The sequence below is a fragment of the Bos grunniens genome, chromosome 28, assembly GCF_055505025.1.
Source record: "Bos grunniens cultivar Pamir isolate PY7600 chromosome 28, Bosgru_T2T1.0, whole genome shotgun sequence".
Classification (NCBI taxonomy): Eukaryota; Metazoa; Chordata; class Mammalia; order Artiodactyla; family Bovidae; genus Bos; species Bos grunniens.
The window spans coordinates 14,354,070-14,375,283 of NC_141192.1; the positions used below are offsets into that span (position 1 = coordinate 14,354,070).

Below are 21,214 nucleotides of genomic sequence, written 5' to 3' on the forward strand. Positions count from 1 at the left end.
GCAAGAAGGCAGCTACCTGCAAGCCAAAGTGAGAGTCCTCAGAAGAAACCAATCTCACCAACACCTTCATCTTGAAACTGGAGCATCAAAGACTATTAGAAAAGGAATTTCTGCAGTTTAAAACCACCCAGTCCCTGGTATTTGGTGATAGCAGTCCTGGCAAGCTAGTACATCTGATATTAGTTACAGGCAGTTTGGAAATAACCAGAACTCAAGAGCAGAAGTTGAGACTATGCCATCTTCATGTTTTCTTCCTCTCTTAGCCACAGAACTGCAATTCATACATATAATCAAAGTGAACTTCAGAACCAAACTTCAGAACCACGTTCATGACCTTTCCCTAGTGAGCCATCCATCCCATAGGCCTCCCTACCTTCTAGGATTCCTGTCTGCCTGAGGGTTTAGTCCCTACCATCTGATGCCACCATGGGTCCCAGAAGAGACTTTTCAAGCAAGGCAGGGGTTCACGAAGCCACAGAGGTCAGAAGGGTAGAGAACAAAGCCCCTGGAACTGACTGACAGTGGGAACACTGAGGCCATCACGATCTTCCCCTGAGACCTCAGTCACTGGCCTCTTCCTCTGTTCTAGCCAAGTTAGTCCTGTACCTCCATCCCAGTCCTTCTCACCACTGGCCTGGAATCATCAGGCTCAAAGCAAAGATCTGTGTGTGTGTGTGTGTGTGTGTGGTGGGGGTGGGGGTAGGGGGGTGGCAGAGAGCAGGGCAGGTCAAGTGGAATAAAGCCTGTTAAGGATAAGGGGCCGCCCCCAAGTGACCAATGTACCTGCCGCAGATCTGAGCTTCATGCAGGACACAGGGTGATGTGAGTTTAAATATGGGTGACTTGAAATTAGCACCCCAACTTTATTCTCTGAGAACCCAGTTTCCTAAGAAAGCATGTTTATTTCTCTCTTCTCTTTCTCAACAAGCTTAATTTTTAAAAAACTAAATTGCCAAAGGAAAATACCAAAAATTATCTTTTTTTATTTTATTTATTTTATTTTTTAACTTTACAATATTGTATTAGTTTTGCCATATATCAAAATGAATCCGCCACAGGTATACATGTGTTCCCTTCCTGAACCTCCTCCCTCCTCCCTCCCCATACCATCCCTCTGGGTCGTCCCAGTGCACCAGCCCCAAGCATCCAGTATCGTGCATTGAACCTGGACTGGCGACTCATTTCATATATGATATTATACATGTTTCAATGCCATTCTCCCAAATCATCCCACCCTCTCCCTCTCCCTCAGAGTCCAAAAGACTGTTCTATACATCAGTGTCTCTTTTGCTGTCTCATATACAGGGTTATTGTTACCATCTTTCTAAATTCCATATATATGCGTTAGTATACTGTATTGGTGTTTTTCTTTCTGACTTACTTCACTCTGTATAATAGGATCCAGTTTCATCCACCTCATTAGAACTCATTCAAATGTATTCTTTTTAATGGCTGAGTAATACTCCATTGTGTATATGTACCACAGCTTTCTTATCCACTCATCTGCTGATGGACATCTAGGTTGCTTCCATGTCCTGGCTATTATAAACAGTGCTGTGATGAACATTGGGGTACACGTGTCTCTTTCAGTTCTGGTTTCCTCAGTGTGTATGCCCAGCAGTGGGATTGCTGGGTCATAAGGCAGTTCTATTTCCAGTTTTTTAAGGAATTTCCACACTGTTCTCCATAGTGGCTGTACTACTTTGCATTCCTACCAACAGTGTAAGAGGGTTCCCTTTTCTCCACACCCTCTCCAGCATTTATTGCTTGTAGACTTTTGGATCACAGCCATTCTGACTGGTGTGAAATGGTACCTCACTGTGGTTTTGATTTGCATTTCTCTGATAATGAGTGATGTTGAGCATCTTTTCATGTGTTTTTTAGCCATCTGAATGTCTTCTTTGGAGAAATGTCTATTTAGTTCCTTGGCCCATTTTTTGATTGGGTCATTTATTCTTCTGGAATTGAGCTGTAGGAGTTGCTTGTATATTTTTGAGATTAGTTGTTTGTCAGTTGCTTCATTTGTTATTATTTTCTCCCATTCTGAAGGCTGTCTTTTCACCTTGCTTATAGTTTCCTTTGTTGTGCAGAAGCTTTTAAGTTTATTTAGGTCCCATTTGTTTATTTTTGTTTTTATTTCCAATATTCTGGGAGGTGGATCATAGAGGATCCTGCTGTGATGTATGTCGGAGAGTGTTTTGCCTATGTTCTCCTCTAGGAGTTTTATAGTTTCTGGTCTTACATTTAGATCTTTAATCCATTTTGAGTTTATTTTTGTGTATGGTGTTAGAAAGTGTTCTAGTTTCATTCTTTTACAAGTGGTTGACCAGTTTTCCCAGCACCACTTGTTAAAGAGATTGTCTTTAATCCATTGTATATTCTTGCCTCTTTTGTCAAAGATAAGGTGTCCATAGGTGTGTGGATTTATCTCTGGGCTTTCTATTTTGTTCCTTTGATCTATATTTCTGTCTTTGTGCCAGTACCATACTGTCTTGATGACTGTGGCTTTGTAGTAGAGACTGAAGTCAGGCAGGTTGATTCCTCCAGTTCCATTTTTCTTTCTCAAGATTGCTTTGGCTATTCGAGGTTTTTTGTATTTCCATACAAACTGTGAAATTATTTGTTCTAGCTCTGTGAAGAATACCGTGGTAGCTTGATAGAGACTGCATTGAATCTATAAATTGCTTTGGGTAGTATACTCATTTTCACTATATTGATTCTTCCAATCCATGAACATGGTATATTTCTCCATCTATTAGTGTCCTCTTTGATTTCTTTCACCAGTTAGTAGAAGGAAATAAATCTTAAAAATCAGGGCAGAAATAAAGGCAAAAGAAACAAAAGAGACCATAGCAAAAATCAACAAAGCCAAAAGCTGGTTCTTTGAAAGGATAAACAAAACTGACAAACCATTAGCCAGACTCATCAAGAAACAAAGGGAGAAAAATCAAATCAATAAAATTAGAAATGAAAATGGAGAGTTCACAACAGACAACACAGAAATACAAAGGATCATAAGAGACTACTATCAGCAATTATATGCCAACAAAATGGACAACATGGAAGAAATGGACAAATTCTTAGAAAAGTACAACTTTCCAAAACTAGACCAGGAAGAAATAGAAAATCTTAACAGACCCATCACAAGCACGGAAATTGAAACTGTAATCAGAAATCTTCCAGCAAACAAAAGCCCAGGTCCAGACAGCTTCACAGCTGAATTCTACCAAAAATTTAGAGAAGAGCTAATACCTATCCTGCTCAAACTCTTCCAGAAAATTTCAGAGGAAGGTAAGCTTCCAAACTCAGTCTATGAGGCCACCATCACCCTAATACCAAAACCTGACAAAGATGCCACAAAAAAAGAAAACTATAGGCCAGTATCACTGATGAACATAGATGCAAAAATCCTTAACAAAATTCTAGCAATCAGAATCCAACAACACATTAAAAAGATCATACACCATGACCAAGTGGGCTTTATCCCAGGGATGCAAGGATTCTTCAATAGCCACAAATCAATCAATGTAATACACCACATTAACAAATTGAAAAATAAAAACCATATGATTATCTCAATAGATGCAGAGAAAGCCTTTGACAAAATTCAACATCCATTTATGATAAAAACTCTCCAGAAAGCAGGAATAGAAGGAACATACCTCAACATAATAAAAGCTATATATGACAAACCCACAGCAAACATTATATTCAATGGTGAAAAATTGAAAGCATTTCCTCTAAAGTCAGGAACAAGACAAGGGTGCCCACTTTCACCATTACTATTCAACATAGTTTTGAAAGTTTTGGCCACAGCAATCAGAGCAGAAAAAGAAATAAAAGGAATCCAAATTGGAAAAGAAGAAGTAAAACTCTCATTGTTTGCAGATGACATGATCCTCTACATAGAAAACCCTAAAGACTCCACCAGAAAATTACTAGAACTAATCAATGAATATAGTAAAGTTGCAGGATATAAAATCAACACACAGAAATCCCTTGCATTCCTATACACTAATAAAGAGAAAATAGAAAGAGAAATTGAGGAAACAATTCCATTCACCATTGCAACGAAAAGAATAAAATACTTAGGAATATATCTACCTAAAGAAACTAAAGAACTATATATAGAAAACTATAAAACGCTGGTGAAAGAAATCAAAAATTATCTTCTAAAGTGGCTCAAGAAAATGTCAGGCTGGAAATGTACAGATTACAGACCTAATCAGCTATTAAAGGCTCCATCTCAGTCATTACCAAAGATCACACAAATGAGGATTTCTCATAGCTCAGTTAAGAAGGCTTAAACTCATTCCTTAAAACAAAGGCAGCTGACACCATAGGGGATAATGTCTTCTGGGTAAGAATATGTCAAAGAACTTTTTCAAATGCCAGAGACTGCCAAATGAGTTACCACTGGATCTCTGACAGCCATCAGCTTTCTTCTCATCACAGCATCTAAGCTGCTCACTACCACCCAGACACCTCCCTGCAGTCAGGGGAGGGCTCTGGGCCACAGTTCTGTGGCCCATGTGGCCATCTGAACACCAGCACTGGCCTGAGCGCTCTGAATGCGGGTGGCCTCCGGCGAGCAGCTGCCTCTGCACAGATTTCCAAAATGCCTGCTCTGCACGGAGAACTGGTGCCCCTCCCCGAGACAGCCAGGGATCCAGACACAAACTCACCCTTACCGTCCTCCCACTGTGAACCCCACCAAGGTTCTTCCTCTTCCTCAAGTTGCACATCTGGCCTAACTAACAGAGCCCTCCACCACCTGGTTCCTACTATTCTTTGCCTAGCTCATGCATTTTACCAAAATGGGTTGGAGGGAATGGTCACAAGGTCAAAATTGAAAATTACAAAGTTACCTCTGGCTCCCTTCCATGTCCTGGTCTTCTCTTTAACTCCTACTTCATATCATATCACCGTGTCTGGAGGATGAAATTTAAGGTATACAAGAAAAAGGGCACGAGCTCAGGGGTCTATGCAGGCCTGAGGAAGAACCTGATTCCATAGTGCTCTGTAATTTTAAGTGATATACGTAAGTTCTCTGATCATCATTTGCAGATTCAAGTTCAAGGAGAAGCTTAAAGATAATATTATTAAGTCAATACTACAATATCAAATATACAGTGCATGCTTAATACCCGCTAGGTGTTGTTCTGACTCACATATCAGCAAAGCGTCACTGCAACTAATAATGCACCTCTAGGCAGCCAGTCGACTCTGAGGCTGGCCTTCCATCCTAATGAGTGAAACAACCAGAAAGCTTACTAAAGTCCGTGCTGTGATATCCAAAACCGCTATGAACTTCACTACCGTGCGCTGTGTCAGTAAAGAGCCCTGGTTCTAGGGGCCAGGGAAAGGCCAGAGGACAGAATGTGAGCACAGATGGCCTCTTGGTCAGGTTTCTGCAGTAGCACTGTTCCTCCTAGGCCCAGGGGCTTATGAGCAGCGTGTCTTTCTCGTGCAGATGTCTGTAGGTGGCTGAAGCAGTTCTGCTTCAGGTTCAGTGTGTGTCTCATGTGATTTCCACAGCAACCGGCAAGTGAGCAAGAGGGGTGAGCGGAAACACATGGCACCTCATGAGGCTTGGCCTAGAGTTTGTATGCTGTCACCTCCATACACATCCCATTGGCCCAAGTGCCACCTGCCCAAGTCCAAAGTCAATGGGATGGAGAAGTATATCCCTCTCTTCGAGGGAAAGCTATGGCAAGGGCAAAGATAGGAGAACAATCTTAGACAAGTGAAGAAAACTACCCCACTTCTCTAAAACAGGTAGGATCTAGAGGCTGCATGCTAGCAACACTTATTCCCCCCAAAACTGCTACACCCAAGATCCTCTAGGCATATGTTTGTCCAAATATCTTTGGACAAAAGCCAGCATGTTGGAGGACACAGAGGGGAAGAATGTGGAGGTGGGCCATCAGGGTACAACGAAAGCCAATGACTCTGACAGACATTCAGTGATATCTCACCAGGCATTAGACTTAATGGAGAATGATGTCTACTATGTGCAAAGCACCTGGCTGGCCAGGCTGCAGGGACATCTGGACATGGTTCTGAGAGGCTGCAACCACCATCTACAGTTCTATTTCATTTCCCTTTTACCGTGAATTTCAGTCCTCTAGCTACAGGGCTTTGCTAGGGTGCTGGAGACACAGCTTCACTGCGACAGTCTACCTCTGATTTCAGAGAGTTGTTATCCAAAAGCAAAGCCATAGAAAGCTACCAACCTTGTTTCTAAAAAGCAGTACTCTGAAAGCATTTATTTGAGACACAGGATGCCATGGTGCTAAAAATGAGGAAAAAAAAATACAACATCTTTAAGTGATCCCCCATCAAATGAATGTTGCAAACTGAAATCAGAAAAAGAATAAAAACAAATAAACTGAAAATTGTTGGCTTCTGAAGTTGCTTCTAGACACACCACCCAAACATCTTTCAAAAAAGAAATTAAGTAAAAATTTTCCTCCTTTCAAGATTAATTATAAAGTTACTGGAAATAGAATCTGACTATGTCTCAGGATAAGAAACATCTGTGCGAAAACAGAAATGAACCATAAAACACTAACACATTCAGGTAGTTAGAAATATCTACAAAAATCAACTGACATTTTTCATTTTATTCTGTTTGGCACAGTAGAGAACTTACAACATACACGGGCTTACTGTCTACTTAACTGCATGTTCACACAGTTTACAAATTTTATTTATAGGCATACCCCTGGCTTTATGAAAAATACATATCTTTAAAAATACTGAGCATAGAACAAACATTAGTAACTACAGCCCACCTAGAGGTAGTTTCGGATAACCTTTCACATGTTCACAATTGGTTAAGTGGGGTCAGAGAACATATGAAGGACAAGCACACTGTGCTTTAGAACAAGGTAGCACTTCGTGAAGAGCTAGGCTAGGCACGGAAACCAGTCAGTGAGCCAAACAAGCCATGAGGCAGTGCTCCTTTGAAAAGGAGCACAGACAGAAAGCACAAGAGCGTCAAGACTGAGAAAAATCTTACTTTAATAGCTCATAGACTTGTGGAGTACCCCACCATGTTTTCTGGGAAGAGCTACCTTTTTCCCCCTACAAGCTCTAACATGAGCAGGTGGGTTCTAAGAGAAGGACTCGGAGAACACGTAAGCAGTGACGGGGAGCTCGGATTGCACCCCTGCCCCCATTGTAAGAGTGAAGTTCCATGGAGGACATGTGATCCCAGGGACCACGGTGGACACAGATTCTGCCATCAAAAACAGTAGCAGGGTAAAATCCTTTGGAAAATCAGACATGCAAGCCAGAATCCCTCTTTTTTGCCAACATACGGATCTAAGTTATTATATTTTCTTGAGGTAAGTGTCCTTTTCCTGCTTTTGCAGAGGACCATATTGAGGCAATAAAAATATGAACCACCTTCTGTGATAGATTTTCCAACATGCTGTGTTCAGTTTACTGTTTTGATGGTACTGGTTGAGCCTCTGTGATACACCAGGCCCAGAGACACAGAAGCAAGGCAAGTCAAGTCCCTGCCCTCAAAGACCTGACACCCCAGGGGGTGAGCAGCTGCCTCATCCCAACAAAGAGCGGGCTTCCAGATGCTTCTACTCCTAATATGCTTTTTTTTCTTCATGGAAATTCAAAACCAGACACAGATGGAAGAAGCTAAAGTTACCCAAGAAAGTTTGGGCCCAACTCCAAGAGTCAAGAGCAGGGCTGTGTACTGTCATCAGGGAAGGAGGTAGTCCTTGGACCCAAAGAGCTTTCAAATTTCAGTTTAAGGACAAGAATATAAAAGATTTCCAAAGCTACACACATACACATTCTTACAACATCCCCCCAACCCCAAAACAGATACCCATAAACACATCTATGCAAAAGTACGCAAATGCACAAGCTATATACCACAGGAAACCTACACAAAGACATGGATGCCATATTTTCAAGGACACACCAAAACTCACAAATAAACCTATGACCCTATCTTGCCTATAAGAGAATGGCCATGACTACAAGCAAAAACACATGTGTAAAAACACTTTCTAACAGAGGCTGAGGTTCTTGGTCCAGCTGCCCTGGTAGCTGCTATTGCTTCTATAAAGATTCCAAAGAGTAAACCATTGGAAGCCAACTTCCTATATGTGCCTGTAAACAAGAGGGCTCAGTTCTAAATAATTATGTCAAAAAAATTGACAACTGTGCTCTTTGCCAGAACAGGGATGAATAATTACAATGCCAGGAAATAATTAAGCAGTTCTGGCTGTCGATTCTTGCACTGTCTCTCTGATGTTAGGGCTGCGTGCCTACCACGCACGCCCTCCTGGACAGGCCTCCATACTGCTTTGATCTACGTTTCTTGGAGCAGTCAGTGGTGGGGCGGGTCAGAGTCTGGTCATTATAGAAGCTGTTCTTGGGGGGCCATCACCTCCTCTATGTCCAACTTGGGTGCTCTCTGCATTGACAATGCCATGATCTAATGGCCAATATTTTTCAGAGCATATATTTTCTTTAAAATTTCAGGAAATGAGCAAAGCCTAGCTGTTGTAGGACCATTCACTACACACACACAGAAAGCAAGATTAGAAGAGCTACTGCAACATTAACTATCAGTTCCTAAAGAATGACAGCATCTTTCCGTAGAACAATCAGAACTCAGACAGAAGGCAGCTTTTAAACAACAAAAGCCAAAAGGCAGCCATGAAGAAGAAATGTGTCATTGTGCGAGACACTGAGAACTGACTCGCACTTCAAGCGCCGGGCCTGCCAGGTACCATATCAAGCCTTCGTGACTTAGGGGGTTTATGAGTTGCTGGATGATTCTGCATTTGTATCAGCCGAGAACACCCAGACTGCCCATTCCCTACCTCCAAGGCAAGGGCTGTGATTGGAGAGGCATTTTCCATTCTCCCAAATACTTTATGTCAGGAATAAAATGAAAACAGCTCCCCAAATCACGGCCCCCTTGATCATCCATCAGAGCATTCTGCTGAACAAGCAAAACAGACTGCCACTGCTTCAGAAAGGACAGAAGCCAACTTGAGATTCTGAGTCCGTGATGAAAAATAGGTCTTCACCAAGCGTGCTCAGCGCAGCGTCGGCAATTCACCAAGAGGAAATTGCTCTCCACTTAGGAGCTGACTCCGAGTGTACACATACCTCCCAGAACATACATATGTATATATACACAGAGATGGAACACATATACACACACCTGCAAGGAACAAACACACGTCTGTACATACTGTGAGCAGGCAAGAACCAGCCTTTCTAACACCAATTTATTAATTCAGCAAGGAGCTCATTTGGCTTCTTTCTAGCTGAAAGAAAAATAGAAGCGCATCTCTCTGCAAAAAAAAAAAAAAAAAAACAGACAAAAGGGAATTGTCTGCCATTCACAAGAGGCACGAGAGTCAGATATGAAACTGGCAACACAGAGAAATCCTCCAGTATACTGAAAGGGTCACGGGGTAAATAGAACACTACACAGGGGAGCCCAGGTGGCTGAGTTCTTATCCCAATTCTGCCTCCAAGGGACTTTGGGGCCTTAGGGAACTATATCCTCTCCCTGTTCCTGCACCCATAAGATGAAAGCACAGACCAGAGAGTTTTGCAGCCCTCCCTTTTCCAGTTTGAAAATCATGGGACTCTATAAAAGGATAGCCACCAAAAGTCCTGATGCTTTGTCAGAGTATTTTTGTCTTTCTCCAAATATTGATAATTAATGGGTATTTCAAAGCTTAACACAGTTAGTAAAAATGTGTTAGTAAAGATTCAATCACACAAATGAGCTGATTCTGTAAAGTGATCAGACACCGACTGGGAGCTCTGAAGAGCATTTCTGTCAATGGTGCTATTGACTCAGAATCAGCCACTGCTGGATTTTAAGGAGCCCGTCCCTGCTTTCAAAGGCAGGGGACACCTTCAGTTCTCGCCCATATCTACTCCAGCAGAATAGTCCTGCTTTTACCTGTTTTCTTCACTTAGGCCTTCCTTGGAGGTTCTGTTTGAACAGAGAGATGCACAGAGGGAATGGTGAGCTCAGTGCTCCAGGAATAAGAGATGAAAGAATGTGGGGTCTGCAGTTAGATACATGGGTGAAGCTTGGGTTTTCGCAATTATGAGCTCATGACTGGGGCAGCCCAAACGGCATCCCCAGGCCTGAGTTACTGCATCTGTACAGTAAGTCAATGCTCCCTTCCTTCCACATTTGAAGGTTATGTGAGGATGCACATAACTGGACACAGTAGTGGACACCACTGATACCCCATTCCAATATGACGGGTATTATCTTTATGACCTCTCCAGATTTCCAGTGACAGTAGAGAGCTTCCATGTCAAAGACAATGAAAGCAGGAGAAATAGAATCTATTCTATAAAATGCATGCATACACAATGGTGAGAAATGCAGGATGTGTGGGAACTCAAAATATTATCAACACTCCATTTGTTGTATTTTGGTTTGGTGATACTGGCTGTCTTTAGAATCTTTTAACCAAAAAAAAAAAAAAAAGAAGCCAAGAAATAAATTATTTCATTTGAACAAAATCACAAAAGCTGGAATAACTAAACGCAGTCATGAGCAATACATCAAATCAGTGTCTCCATAAGGAAAACCGTTAACACTTTAATAGCTACGAAACGAATCACTCAATTAATTTCCCACATGCTGAAACAGGTAACAATACATTTATCTGCCAGTATTCTACTCTCCATATCATATATTTCCACAACTGTTAGCAATTTTATTCAGCATAACGGGAAATAAGTTGCACCTCATGGATTCAGGGAAAGAAAGTGGCCTGAGGTCTGCTGCCAGCTGAGCGACTTGATGGAAGAGGTTTCATTTTTCTGTTTTGGTTCTGTTTGTTTTTTCCTCTTTCTCTCTTAATCATTTCCAATGCACGTGCAGAGTGCTCCAAGTCCATCAGTGAGGACAAATGAGACCTCAAGGATCTCTGGGCCAAAGATTTCAACACACAAACTAGGCTCCCACAGGAAGTGACTGCAGCTCCTCAGAGCTCTAGGACACGATGGACCTCCAAAGGAGTCATGAAGCCCATTCCCCAGCCTCAGGCTTCACTGAAGGATCCTAGCTCCTTCCAAGCCCATGTCCTTCATAACCTCCTTGTGTGTGAATCCAAGACCCCAAGCCAAATCCCCCTTGCCTCATCAGTGCTGTCATTAACATGACACCATGTCCAATTCCCTGGCCTCGAAGCAGACTCAGCTAGTGAAACAAAGGTCAGTAAACAGCATTCGCCTGAGCTCTGGAGAGCCAAATGAAGGACGCACACACCAGTCTCAGACCACATTGTCAGAAAAATCGCCTTCCGTGCTAACAGTATCTCCAAGGGCTACTGAGCCCTCACCTGTGAACAAGAGACAAGCACTCTCCCCCAGCTACCCCTTGGCCCCGAGAAAGAAGAGCCCCCGCTGAGGCACTAGAGGAACCCCACCTACCCGAGAAACAGTAATGTCCAGTGCTCTCCTGTTTCTCCTTCCTCAGCTCCAGAGTCTGCAGAGGTCTCACCTTGTAAATGAAACACTTTCAAGGAGGCCTGAAATCCTCCTTGCTTCGAAATTCTCCTTGATGCTGGGAACATCACCATAGGCTGTGCATGATGCTGCTTCATTGGTACAAGAGTCATTTGTCTGAAATCACCTTACCAATCACTTTGTAATACCAACAATGTCCCCCTAGAGTCCCAGGATGACCCAGCTTATACCAACCTCTACTTCTTGTTTGGCCAATGGTGTATCCATGGATGAAATCCTGGTGCATTCTGAACACATGGGAGGACTTCCTCCAGCCTTGAAAATACCCAGCGGGTGAGGCATGAATCCTCACAAAGAACAGAGAGTCGAGGGCTTACCTTGGGCTTCACCACCTTCATGAAGGCCCCTCTGACCAAAGCTTCCTCTCGTTCTTGTTTGGTTACTTTCCGAGCATCCAGAAACTTCAAATTGGGCAGCTTGTGCAGAACAAAGCATCTGGGAGAGAACAGTCAGAGACAGCTCAGGAAGACGGATGATGGACTCAAAGGTTCATGCAATTTATCTGATGTTCAGGAAACTATATCATTAAGTCTTCAGAAGTTTAGACCTTGGGTGCTGCTTCTCTCCTCTTCTTTCACAATGAATAATCACTCTTTGGGGAAATTCAAATGGTTCTGTTTTATAAAGATATGCAACTAAACTTTCAAAACATACACTAATGGTTGTTCTTGACTCAAAGGTATACTCACAAACTGCACACCTGGATTCACCAATAAGATCCTATCCATGTATTTACCTTTTTCCATTCTGAAAATCTTTGATGCACAAGAAATTCTCAGAGAAAATAACCTACAACCTGATCACACCATTCATGTTACTGTCATTCTTATGGGTCATCTTTATTATTCTCATCTCGGAGAGAACAAAAAAACCTTCATTTTGAAGCTGAGACAAGAGACTTTAATTTGCCATCAGGACAATAATAATAACCTGGACAACTCTGGGATAGAAGTAAGAACATACATAGCTGAGAAATTGCTTCCTTGAGGGATCAGACAGACATGCTGAGGACTTTTTTCTCATCATCACTGAGTTACTTCTACACTGGCACTATGAAAATTATCTCCATCAAGGAGAAACAAGGGGAGTTGGTTTCCAGTGGACATTAACAGCCCAAATATGCCATATGGTCTCCCTGCAAAGAGTCTTTGGGATCCATTACCATCTTTAAGGATAACCGAATGACTGACTACTTGTGTGATGAACTATCTTTAAGCAGGTGTATGGATTTGACAAGAAGACTCATCTGGTCAGAAGACAGGTACATAAACATATAAAAAATGATACGAAAGGTATAGACACCTGCCTCTAGCTCTCCTTCCTCAGGGACAGTCACCGACACAGAAGCTTTCCATCAAGCTCCTATACTCCTCCAATCAAAGGAGCAATTGTTTAGACCCTTTCCTGCTTAGGAGGAAAAGGTAGGTATCCAATGTCAAGAGCGGTAAGTCACATCATCTGCATGGGAATCTGACTTTTTCTCCCTGTATCCTGCATCCTCAGTATTCACTCATCTTTCCAAATCCCAACCCTCAAGAAGTTTTCTTCTGCATCCCCAGCCCACATTGCTTTCTCCCTTCTCAATACGCCAAGGAGGCATTTTTAGCACCCTGCAGTCTAACACCATATTATTTTCTAATTGTCCTTCAGTTTAATGTCCTCACCAAAACTATAAGCTTCTTGAAGACAGGGACCAATTTTTCTTTCTCACTGTCAAACCATTTTGGAAAGAAGCATTAGAATGGACACTATAAAATGCCAGTTCATTTCAGTTGCACAAATGTTTCTTAAGCACCTACTTCATGCCAGGCCTAGGTATACAGAGGTGATTACAACATGGTTCCTGCTCTTTCAGTTCAGTTCAGTCACTCAATTGTGTTCAACTTTTTGTGACCCCATGGACTGCAGCATGCCAGGCTTCCCTGTCCATTACCACTCCTGGAACTTGCGCAAACTCATGTCCATCGAGTCAGTGATGCCATCCAATCATCTCATCCTCTGCTGTCTCTTTCTCTTCCTGCCCTCAATCTTTCCCAACATCAAAGTCTTCAAATGAGCCAATTCTTTGTATCAGGTGGCCAAAGTATTAGAGCTTCAGCTTCAGCATCCATCCTTCCAATGAATATTTAGGACTGATTTCCTTTAGGATGGACTGGTTGGATCTCCTTGCAGTCCAAGGGACTCTCAAGAGTCTTCTCAAGCACCACAGTTCAAAAGCATCAATTCTTCTGTGCTCAGCTTTCTTTATGGTCCAGCTCTCACATCCATACATGATTACTGGAAAAACCATAGCTTTGACTAGACAGACCATGGTCAGCAAAGTAATGTCTCTGTTGTTTAATATACTGTCTACGTTGGTGATAGCTTTTCTTCCAAGGAGTAAGCGTCTTTTAATTTCATGGCTGCAGTCACCATCTGCAATGATCTTGGAGCCCCCCAAAATAAAGTCTCTCACTGTTTACATTGTTTCCCCATCTATTTGCCATGAAGCGATGGGACTGGATGCCATGATCTTCGTTTTCTGAATGCTGAGCTTTAAGCCAGCTTTTTCATTCTCCTCTTTCACTTTCATCAAGAGACTCTTTAGTTCCTCTTCGCTTTCTGCCACAAGGGTGGTGTCATCTGCATATCTGAGGTTACTGATATTTCTCCCGGCAATCTTGATGCCAGCTTGTGCTTCCTCCAGCCCAGCATTTCTCATGATGTACTCTGCATATAAGTTAAATAAGCAGGCTGACAATACACAGCCTTGACGTCCTCCTTTTCCTATTTGGAGCCAGTCCGTTGCTCCATGTCCAGTTCTAACTGTTGCCTCTTGACCTGCATACAGATCACTCAGGAGCAGGTAAGATGGTCTGATATTCCCATTTCTTGAAGAATTTTCCACAGTTTTTTGAGATCCACACAGTCAAAGGCTTTAGTGTAGTCAATGAAGCAAAAGTAGATGTTTTTCTGGAATTCTCTGCTTTTTCTATGATCCAACGGATGTTGGCAATTTAAGGGGTTCTAATATAATGGGGAAGATGGGTTCAAAGACAGAAATTAGAAATTGGCACAGCTAAGCACCAAGTTTGAGGTTATGCACAAATTAGCTTTGCGAACACAAAGAAAGAAGAACAAGCAATCTTAAGAAAGCTTCAAAGAAACAAGCCCTAAAGCAGTTCCCAAACACTAAGTTTTTTTCTCAGGGCAAAGTTACTTGAGGTGTGAGCAGGCCTCCCTCCTCAGTGGAGCCTTAGGTCCCCAAGGGCAGCACCCCCAGTTCATAGGATGGTCCTACATCATCAAAGGGCCTCACATATGCTTGTCCAGGTGAAAGACTCAGCTGATCACTCAAATGCCAAATAGCTCAGAGGTTTCTAGTCACAGCCTTCCTATGACTTAAAGTCAAAAATATTCTAAATTCTTTTGTGGTATCCTTTTCCTGCTCAGAAACTTCCACACCAACATCTGAGGTCCTAGAAATTTGACTACCTACTTCCTGCTCTCTCCCTGGCCTCAAGCTACTCATTATCTTCTTTCTTACTTCTCCCTAAGCCTCTTCTTTCCCTCTCCAAATGCCACCTAAGCTTACTCTAAATTAGACAAGTTCTGCAAAGGCCCCAATACCTTTCTATCCTCCAGAAGAACTCCCACTGGCCTCAGTCAGTGTCAGAGAAAACTTCCATCTTCTGCTTGTAGCAGCAAAGTCTTGATGACAACAGATTCTTTCAAATAAAGACACGTACAGACAGAAACAATATGTCAGGAGTGACGCTCAAAGGAGTAAAGACACCCACTAAGTGTAGGGTGGGAAAAGATGAATATTCAGGTGAAGAAAAATCAGTATTAGAAAATCAGCCAATGTTTAATGATGGAATGAAAGATGTCTTCACGGGGCTGGCAGGAACCATGGTGACAACAGACAGCATGTTGTCATTTCGCCCCACTTTGGATCACAGCCCTGAAATCAAAGGAGAGAGAGAGAAGCACTAGCTTTTAAGCTAGTTAAAAAATTTTAGATGACAAAGAGCTACTGTTTTCAGAGCAGTCTTCTTTCAACACCAAAGAAACATCCACGAAACAGGCTGCCAGCTCCCCTGAAACTAGGGGTGCCCGGACTCCCACCCAGTTGGTCAGCCTGGATTTCCAGGTGGCTGATGCCTAAAGATGTCTGAGAGATACTAGGAAGGCTCGTTCCAAATAGTTCAGTATGAGACTCAGCTCAGGACTCCGGTATGTCCCTTAGGAGATGTCTTCTTTCATTTATTTACACATTCACCCACCCAGCAAATACTTAGAGACTACCACCTGCCAAGAACTGAGCCTGGTGCTAAGAATGGGTGATGCACAAAACAGACAAGGTCCCTACTCTCAACGAACTTACATTCTAGCTCAGTGGGTCCCAGACTTGAGGAGGTGACAGAATCCCCCAGAGGCCTTGTTGAAACCCAAGTCACAGGGTCCCTCCCTAGAGTTTCTGATTCACTGCATCTGGAATGAAGTTTCAAATTTACATTCTAGTAAGTTCCCAGGTGAGGCTGATATGCTGCTAGGCCTGCTGAGAATCACTGTCCAAGTACAAAAACACCACAAGGATTAATAGTTTTGGAATTATGAAGTTGATAAGGTGGCCAAGTGTATCCTTCCCAGTTCAGCTAGTGGTCTGTCCTGCCCCCAATGTCTACGGTCCCCAGTGCCCAGACAGAAGCCATATCCACCAGACTTTCTTTCTTGCCCCTTGGTGGTTTGGAACCAGCTCTAAACCAGCTCTGCCAATGCTTAGTCAGTGAGCTTTCTGCCTGCCCGTCCCATTCTGGTCTTGGGAGATCTATTTCCCTTTGTTCTAGGTCATGTCAGGGTGTCAAAAGCTGCAGCTTCAATCCTGAGTATAATACAAGTTTGCCATAAAAATACAAGAGAGGATTCCCGAAGCCACAGAATGAAGGCTTTTACAATATCAATTCAACCCTTGTAAATTTAATCCAGGGTTATTTGTTGCACCAAAATCTCTTTACTGTGATGTATTACTTAGTTACCAGGGTTATCACAGCCGTATCCTAAAGTTGCATAGTACATAAAACATTTCAGTTAACAATGCGGGAAGGTTAACTCCCCCAGATAACCTGCAATCACCAGGGCTAGTCCAGATGACATGCCTCTGTCAGCTTCCACGAGCTATTGATGGTTCAATCAGTTTGTTTTGAAGGTAAAGTACAACAAAAGGGCAGTAAACTTATTCAGACTGTCAACAGGGGCTATCGGGAATGGGGCTTGCAGGTAAGTAATTCTGGGTGTTTTAAAGCTATTATCAAACAGCAATGGTTGAAGGAAGAGACAGCTACTAATAACACAGAAGGCAGCCATCATAAACCACTTTATGGCAGAAACCCCCGTCCATAAATCCTGCGGCACCCGGAGACAGCTTCAGATTTATAAAACTGCTTGTTAAGCCAGGGCACTGCTTAATGAAAAGAGATCCGTCTAAGTTCTCAGGCTCACATCCCCAGCCCCAAAGGGCAATGCCAATTTTCCTGACCTTCCCAAGGTGGTTGGGAGAAAGCCTCAGGGCAGGGAGGGGTGTGGCTCGAAGTCAGAGGCCCTCCTGGCTGTGACATGGAGGGTGAGGTTACCCAGAGGAGACCAGGGACCCTGGGAAGGTGTTCAAAGAACCACCTGTCTCTGCATACAGATTCTTAAAAAGTGAGACCCACACACAGCTTTTCAGGTTCTCTCTCTTTTCATAGAGGAAGTGCCATTTCCTGAAAGAAATCCTCTAAAGAGATGCTTACAACTGGTAGGGGGACAAAAACAACAGCAGAAAGCCTTTTTGGTTTGTTTGGTTTTTGCTCCCAAGTCAGTTTTCTCTACCAAAAGCTCTGGCACTTTTCATCCAGACTTCAAAGGGAAGGGAGGATGCTGTCTCCTGCCCACATCTGCTCCCCCGGGGGATCTGGCTGCTCCCCAGGCCCTCTGCACAACTACAGGCACATCAAGACGGATCTCCTACATCTGCTCCTGGGGCTGGCTGCCATGTTTCTTCTTCTGAGACTCTACCCAAGAAACACCGCATTTCCAGATCCCAAGGGAACTGCATGTGGAGTCACGGGGACTTTTCCCACCTCCCCCCTTTACAGCATTCTATGCTTCTTCCTATTGCTTCTTGGTGCCTTCTTGCTCTCATGCATGGGAAATGGGGAGACAAGCTGGGGGTCACCCCACTGGGGGCCCCTGAAGGCAGCAACAGGTGATCCGTGAACTGTTCTCATCCTTTCACAAAGCTTAACAAGAAAGCATGAACACGCCAGCAGAACACCAAGCTTCTTTGCTCTGGATGGCATCAACCCCATTTGGTAACACTGCTTACCTCATGCTGATCAAAAACTCTGATCAGCAACTAAACGTCTCTGACTAATTTTGAAAAGTTAGCAGTGGCTTAAATGAAGCTTACTGAAGAGACCAAAGCTTTCAAGTGTATGTGTTGGAGGGAAAAACAAGAGGGGAGTCTTCCCAGCAAAAAGCGTGTGGACTCACAGGGTAGAGGAAAGAGCCCAGACTCTGGGCTGAGCTTTCTGTGTGACCCTGGCACAGTCTCTGCCGCCTTCCTGAGCTTCAGTTTCTCCATCCGTGCCATGAAGGGAGTGGGCTAATGCTACCCCGCCTGTTAAGCTTCAGTTTGCTCGCTTGATTTCTATGTGCCTCCAAGTTAATCCACAATAAATACATCCGTATTCTCCTCTTTCGTATTGCTCCAATTTGCTTGTCTCACTACCCACTCACACCTTCAGGTAAGGGAGGACGGTGAGGAAAAGTCAATAAAGACCACAGAGTAATGAACAAAGACCGCGAGTGAAGAGATGACAACGCTCTCCCTCTAATGAGCCGAGGTGAGCTCACCTACAGCATTAATGAACGCCTGACAACCAGCCAAGGCCAGCTGATTTCCCTCACAGTTCACCGGCAGCACGTTTGAAGTCTTGGTGCAAATAATACACCCACAGGATAGACCAAGGCCCTCTACAGAGGGGAACCAGCAATTACTCTGCGGGTTTCTGTCACTTTGATCTCTAGGTCGTGACCTTTGCTTTCCTGTGATCTTCAAAGCCCAGATTGCAGATTAGCTGGAGAATGCTCACTGGGTTATGTAAGCCACAAGTTTTACGGCTCCTCTACGGCTGGGAAGTGGTGGAAGCCAGGGCGGCCAGCAGCGGACGGCCGGTTCCTCCCTTCTGCCCCTTGGCTGAGTGTGACAGACACTGGGCAGGCCTCAGGGCTGCTCCCTGGGAGGGAACAAAGAAAGGGTGTCATGTTTTAAATAATTTCAAGTTGTAAGGAATATAGAGGAGCCTACTGAGGAGGGAGGAAGGAGAGACTCGCCAGAGACTGGAGTGGCAGGAGACAATAAAGGGTTTAGCGACAGAAGGATTTAGTGAAGCAGTGCTCGGAGCCCAAGACACCAATGGCCGTGTTTGATGCGTGAGGTCTGGCACATGTGCACCCTGACCTGAACTCCACCATCTTTCCTTAGCAAGAGGAAAGAAAAGACTGACAAAGGAAGGCAAGAAATAGAGCCTACTGGGCACCCAAGCTCCCCATACTTGATTCATTGTCTGGCCAGTATTCAAGTCCATGGGAGGCCCCAAGGGGATCCCCAGGATGATGGTGGTCCCCCAGCTCACTTAGCTGCCTCACTCTCCTTCCGCCCCAATCCTGAAGGCTACTGCCTTCAGGTCCAGCACCTCTGCTCAACGTGAACCTCCATTCAACCTTCACCCCAAATAGCTGCCCAGTGCGTGCACACAGCAGAGCAGCAGCAGGTTTCAGCGCCTATAATAGCATGGCAATGGACACATTTCAGCCACGAGCTATGATGAATGGCGTAGAGAAACCCCAGGCTCGGCTCTGCTCCGGTCCCAGCAGGACCAGGGCACCGCTAAACAGCCTGGTAGTGTGCTCATGCTCACATACAGATTTAATGAGGCTGTTTTACTGTGTGGACGTGTGCCAAGAAAATCCAACTGGGCATACAGGGGGTACGTGAGGAAGGAAAAGGGGTGCTGTGGGGGGAGGGGAGGAAAGCATCCACAGAACCTAAAGCGGCTCTGGGGTCATTTCCAATAGCTCCATAAATCTGGTCACTTCCCATTTCTGGCCCAGTGGTTGGCCACAACGTGACCTAAAACTGGGCTGACCTCTCTGAAATCAACATCTCTCATGGAAATGAAACAAGAGACATACTTGTTTTGATGTATGGCTGGGTGACATATTATAAATATTACATCACATAACCACAGAGGATGCCAATCAATAAGAAATTTTTTTAGACAGCACTAAATGAACCATGGATTCTTGCTTCTGAATACACTCCTTTAAGTTTCCTACTACTGCTTAAATGATTAATAGAAGACATATTGTCAGAAAATGTACTTAAAGTGAAAAACAGTAAACTGTAGAAATATCATTCATGTTTTCAGCAATTTTATAGTGAAAATGTCTCATAAATTTGCATAGAGGCCCTCCTATTAGACTCTCGGTAACAGCTTGAAGGAAGGCCGACCTCATGCTTTGTGGATGAAGGGCCAGGAAAATATTTTACCGAAAGGAAACAAAAGGTGGCTACATTGCTTTGTAGAAACCCCAAATGCCACAGGAACTTGGCATTCAGAAGTCTTGTTGTGAAAGTCTAAAATTTCTCAGGGACAAATAATGCACGAGCTCCAGGATGAATAAAGGAGGGCTTTTTACAGACCACAGAACAGAAATGCCTTATCCACCCATTCATCTCATCCAAATACAAGGGTGATGATGCTTGTTAAACCAGAAATTAAAAATAAGTAAAATGAATACAAAAATTAGAACTTCCATTGAACAGGCCTATGAGTCCGCTCACGCAGTCCGTACGTCACTGGGTGGCCCACACTGAATCCCCTTCCACTGCTCTTAGTTCCTGTCTCTCTCGGAGGGTGAGCATCTTGCTGGTGTTGTGGATTTTCTAAGGTAATTCTGACCAGATGTGAGTCCAGCTGCATGTGGCCCCTAGAATCCAGCCCCTAATGGCAATCTTGACATATATGCAGTAACACAGAGCCTTCCCAGCCCCAGCCCCCAGGGGCTTCTGGGGTAACAGAAGTTAGGAGGGTATGATTGAAGGGTACGCAGACATGCCCAGGAGAAGGATCACTCTTCTACAATCCAATCTTTGCTAAAGAATCATGACCAAACAACCAACACTTGGGTGGATTCTGAAGGGCCGAGCCTTGCTTTTTAATTGCATTTGTTGATATCCAAGTGGATTTAGTTCCAAATAGGCAGTGGGCACCCAAGGTGCCCAAAGAGCCCCACATTTCTCTACAAGTATTCAGTTCATCAGAGGGCAGGGTGATTTCAGGCCACCTCCTCTAGACAGATACCAAGCCCCTATTCCACAGCCAGCACTACTTTCGGTATTGATAAGGCTTCAAAGGGCAAGAAGATGCTGTCCTGACTTTCAGGAAGCCATTCTCTGGATGTTGACATGTATGAAGTAGTAAGAGAAATGTGTAAAAAGGAATATATAAAATGGTATGAGTGTTAACAGAGGATCTGTCACTGCCTGGGAGGAAAGTGTCGCAGAACAGCAGAGCCAACAAAGAATTTAAATACTCTTTAGTCCAGTAGTTCTTAATTAAGCATCAATGTCACC

General features: G+C 43.7%; 1 protein-coding gene across 3 annotated transcripts in view; it reads right to left on the reverse strand.

Annotated features, from left to right (window-relative positions):
- The window catches only part of LRMDA (leucine rich melanocyte differentiation associated), a 1,316,517-nt gene that overhangs the window by 644,550 nt on the left and 650,753 nt on the right, over positions 1 to 21,214 (reverse strand). Inside the window, exon 4 of one of the 3 annotated variants that reach the window (XM_086381848.1) lies at positions 11,871 to 11,988. The exons of the other annotated variants lie outside the window; for them this stretch is intronic. Coding sequence (XP_086237974.1) covers positions 11,871 to 11,988 — 118 coding nt within the window. The remainder of the gene's footprint in view (positions 1 to 11,870; positions 11,989 to 21,214) is intronic. 3 annotated transcript variants of the gene reach the window in all.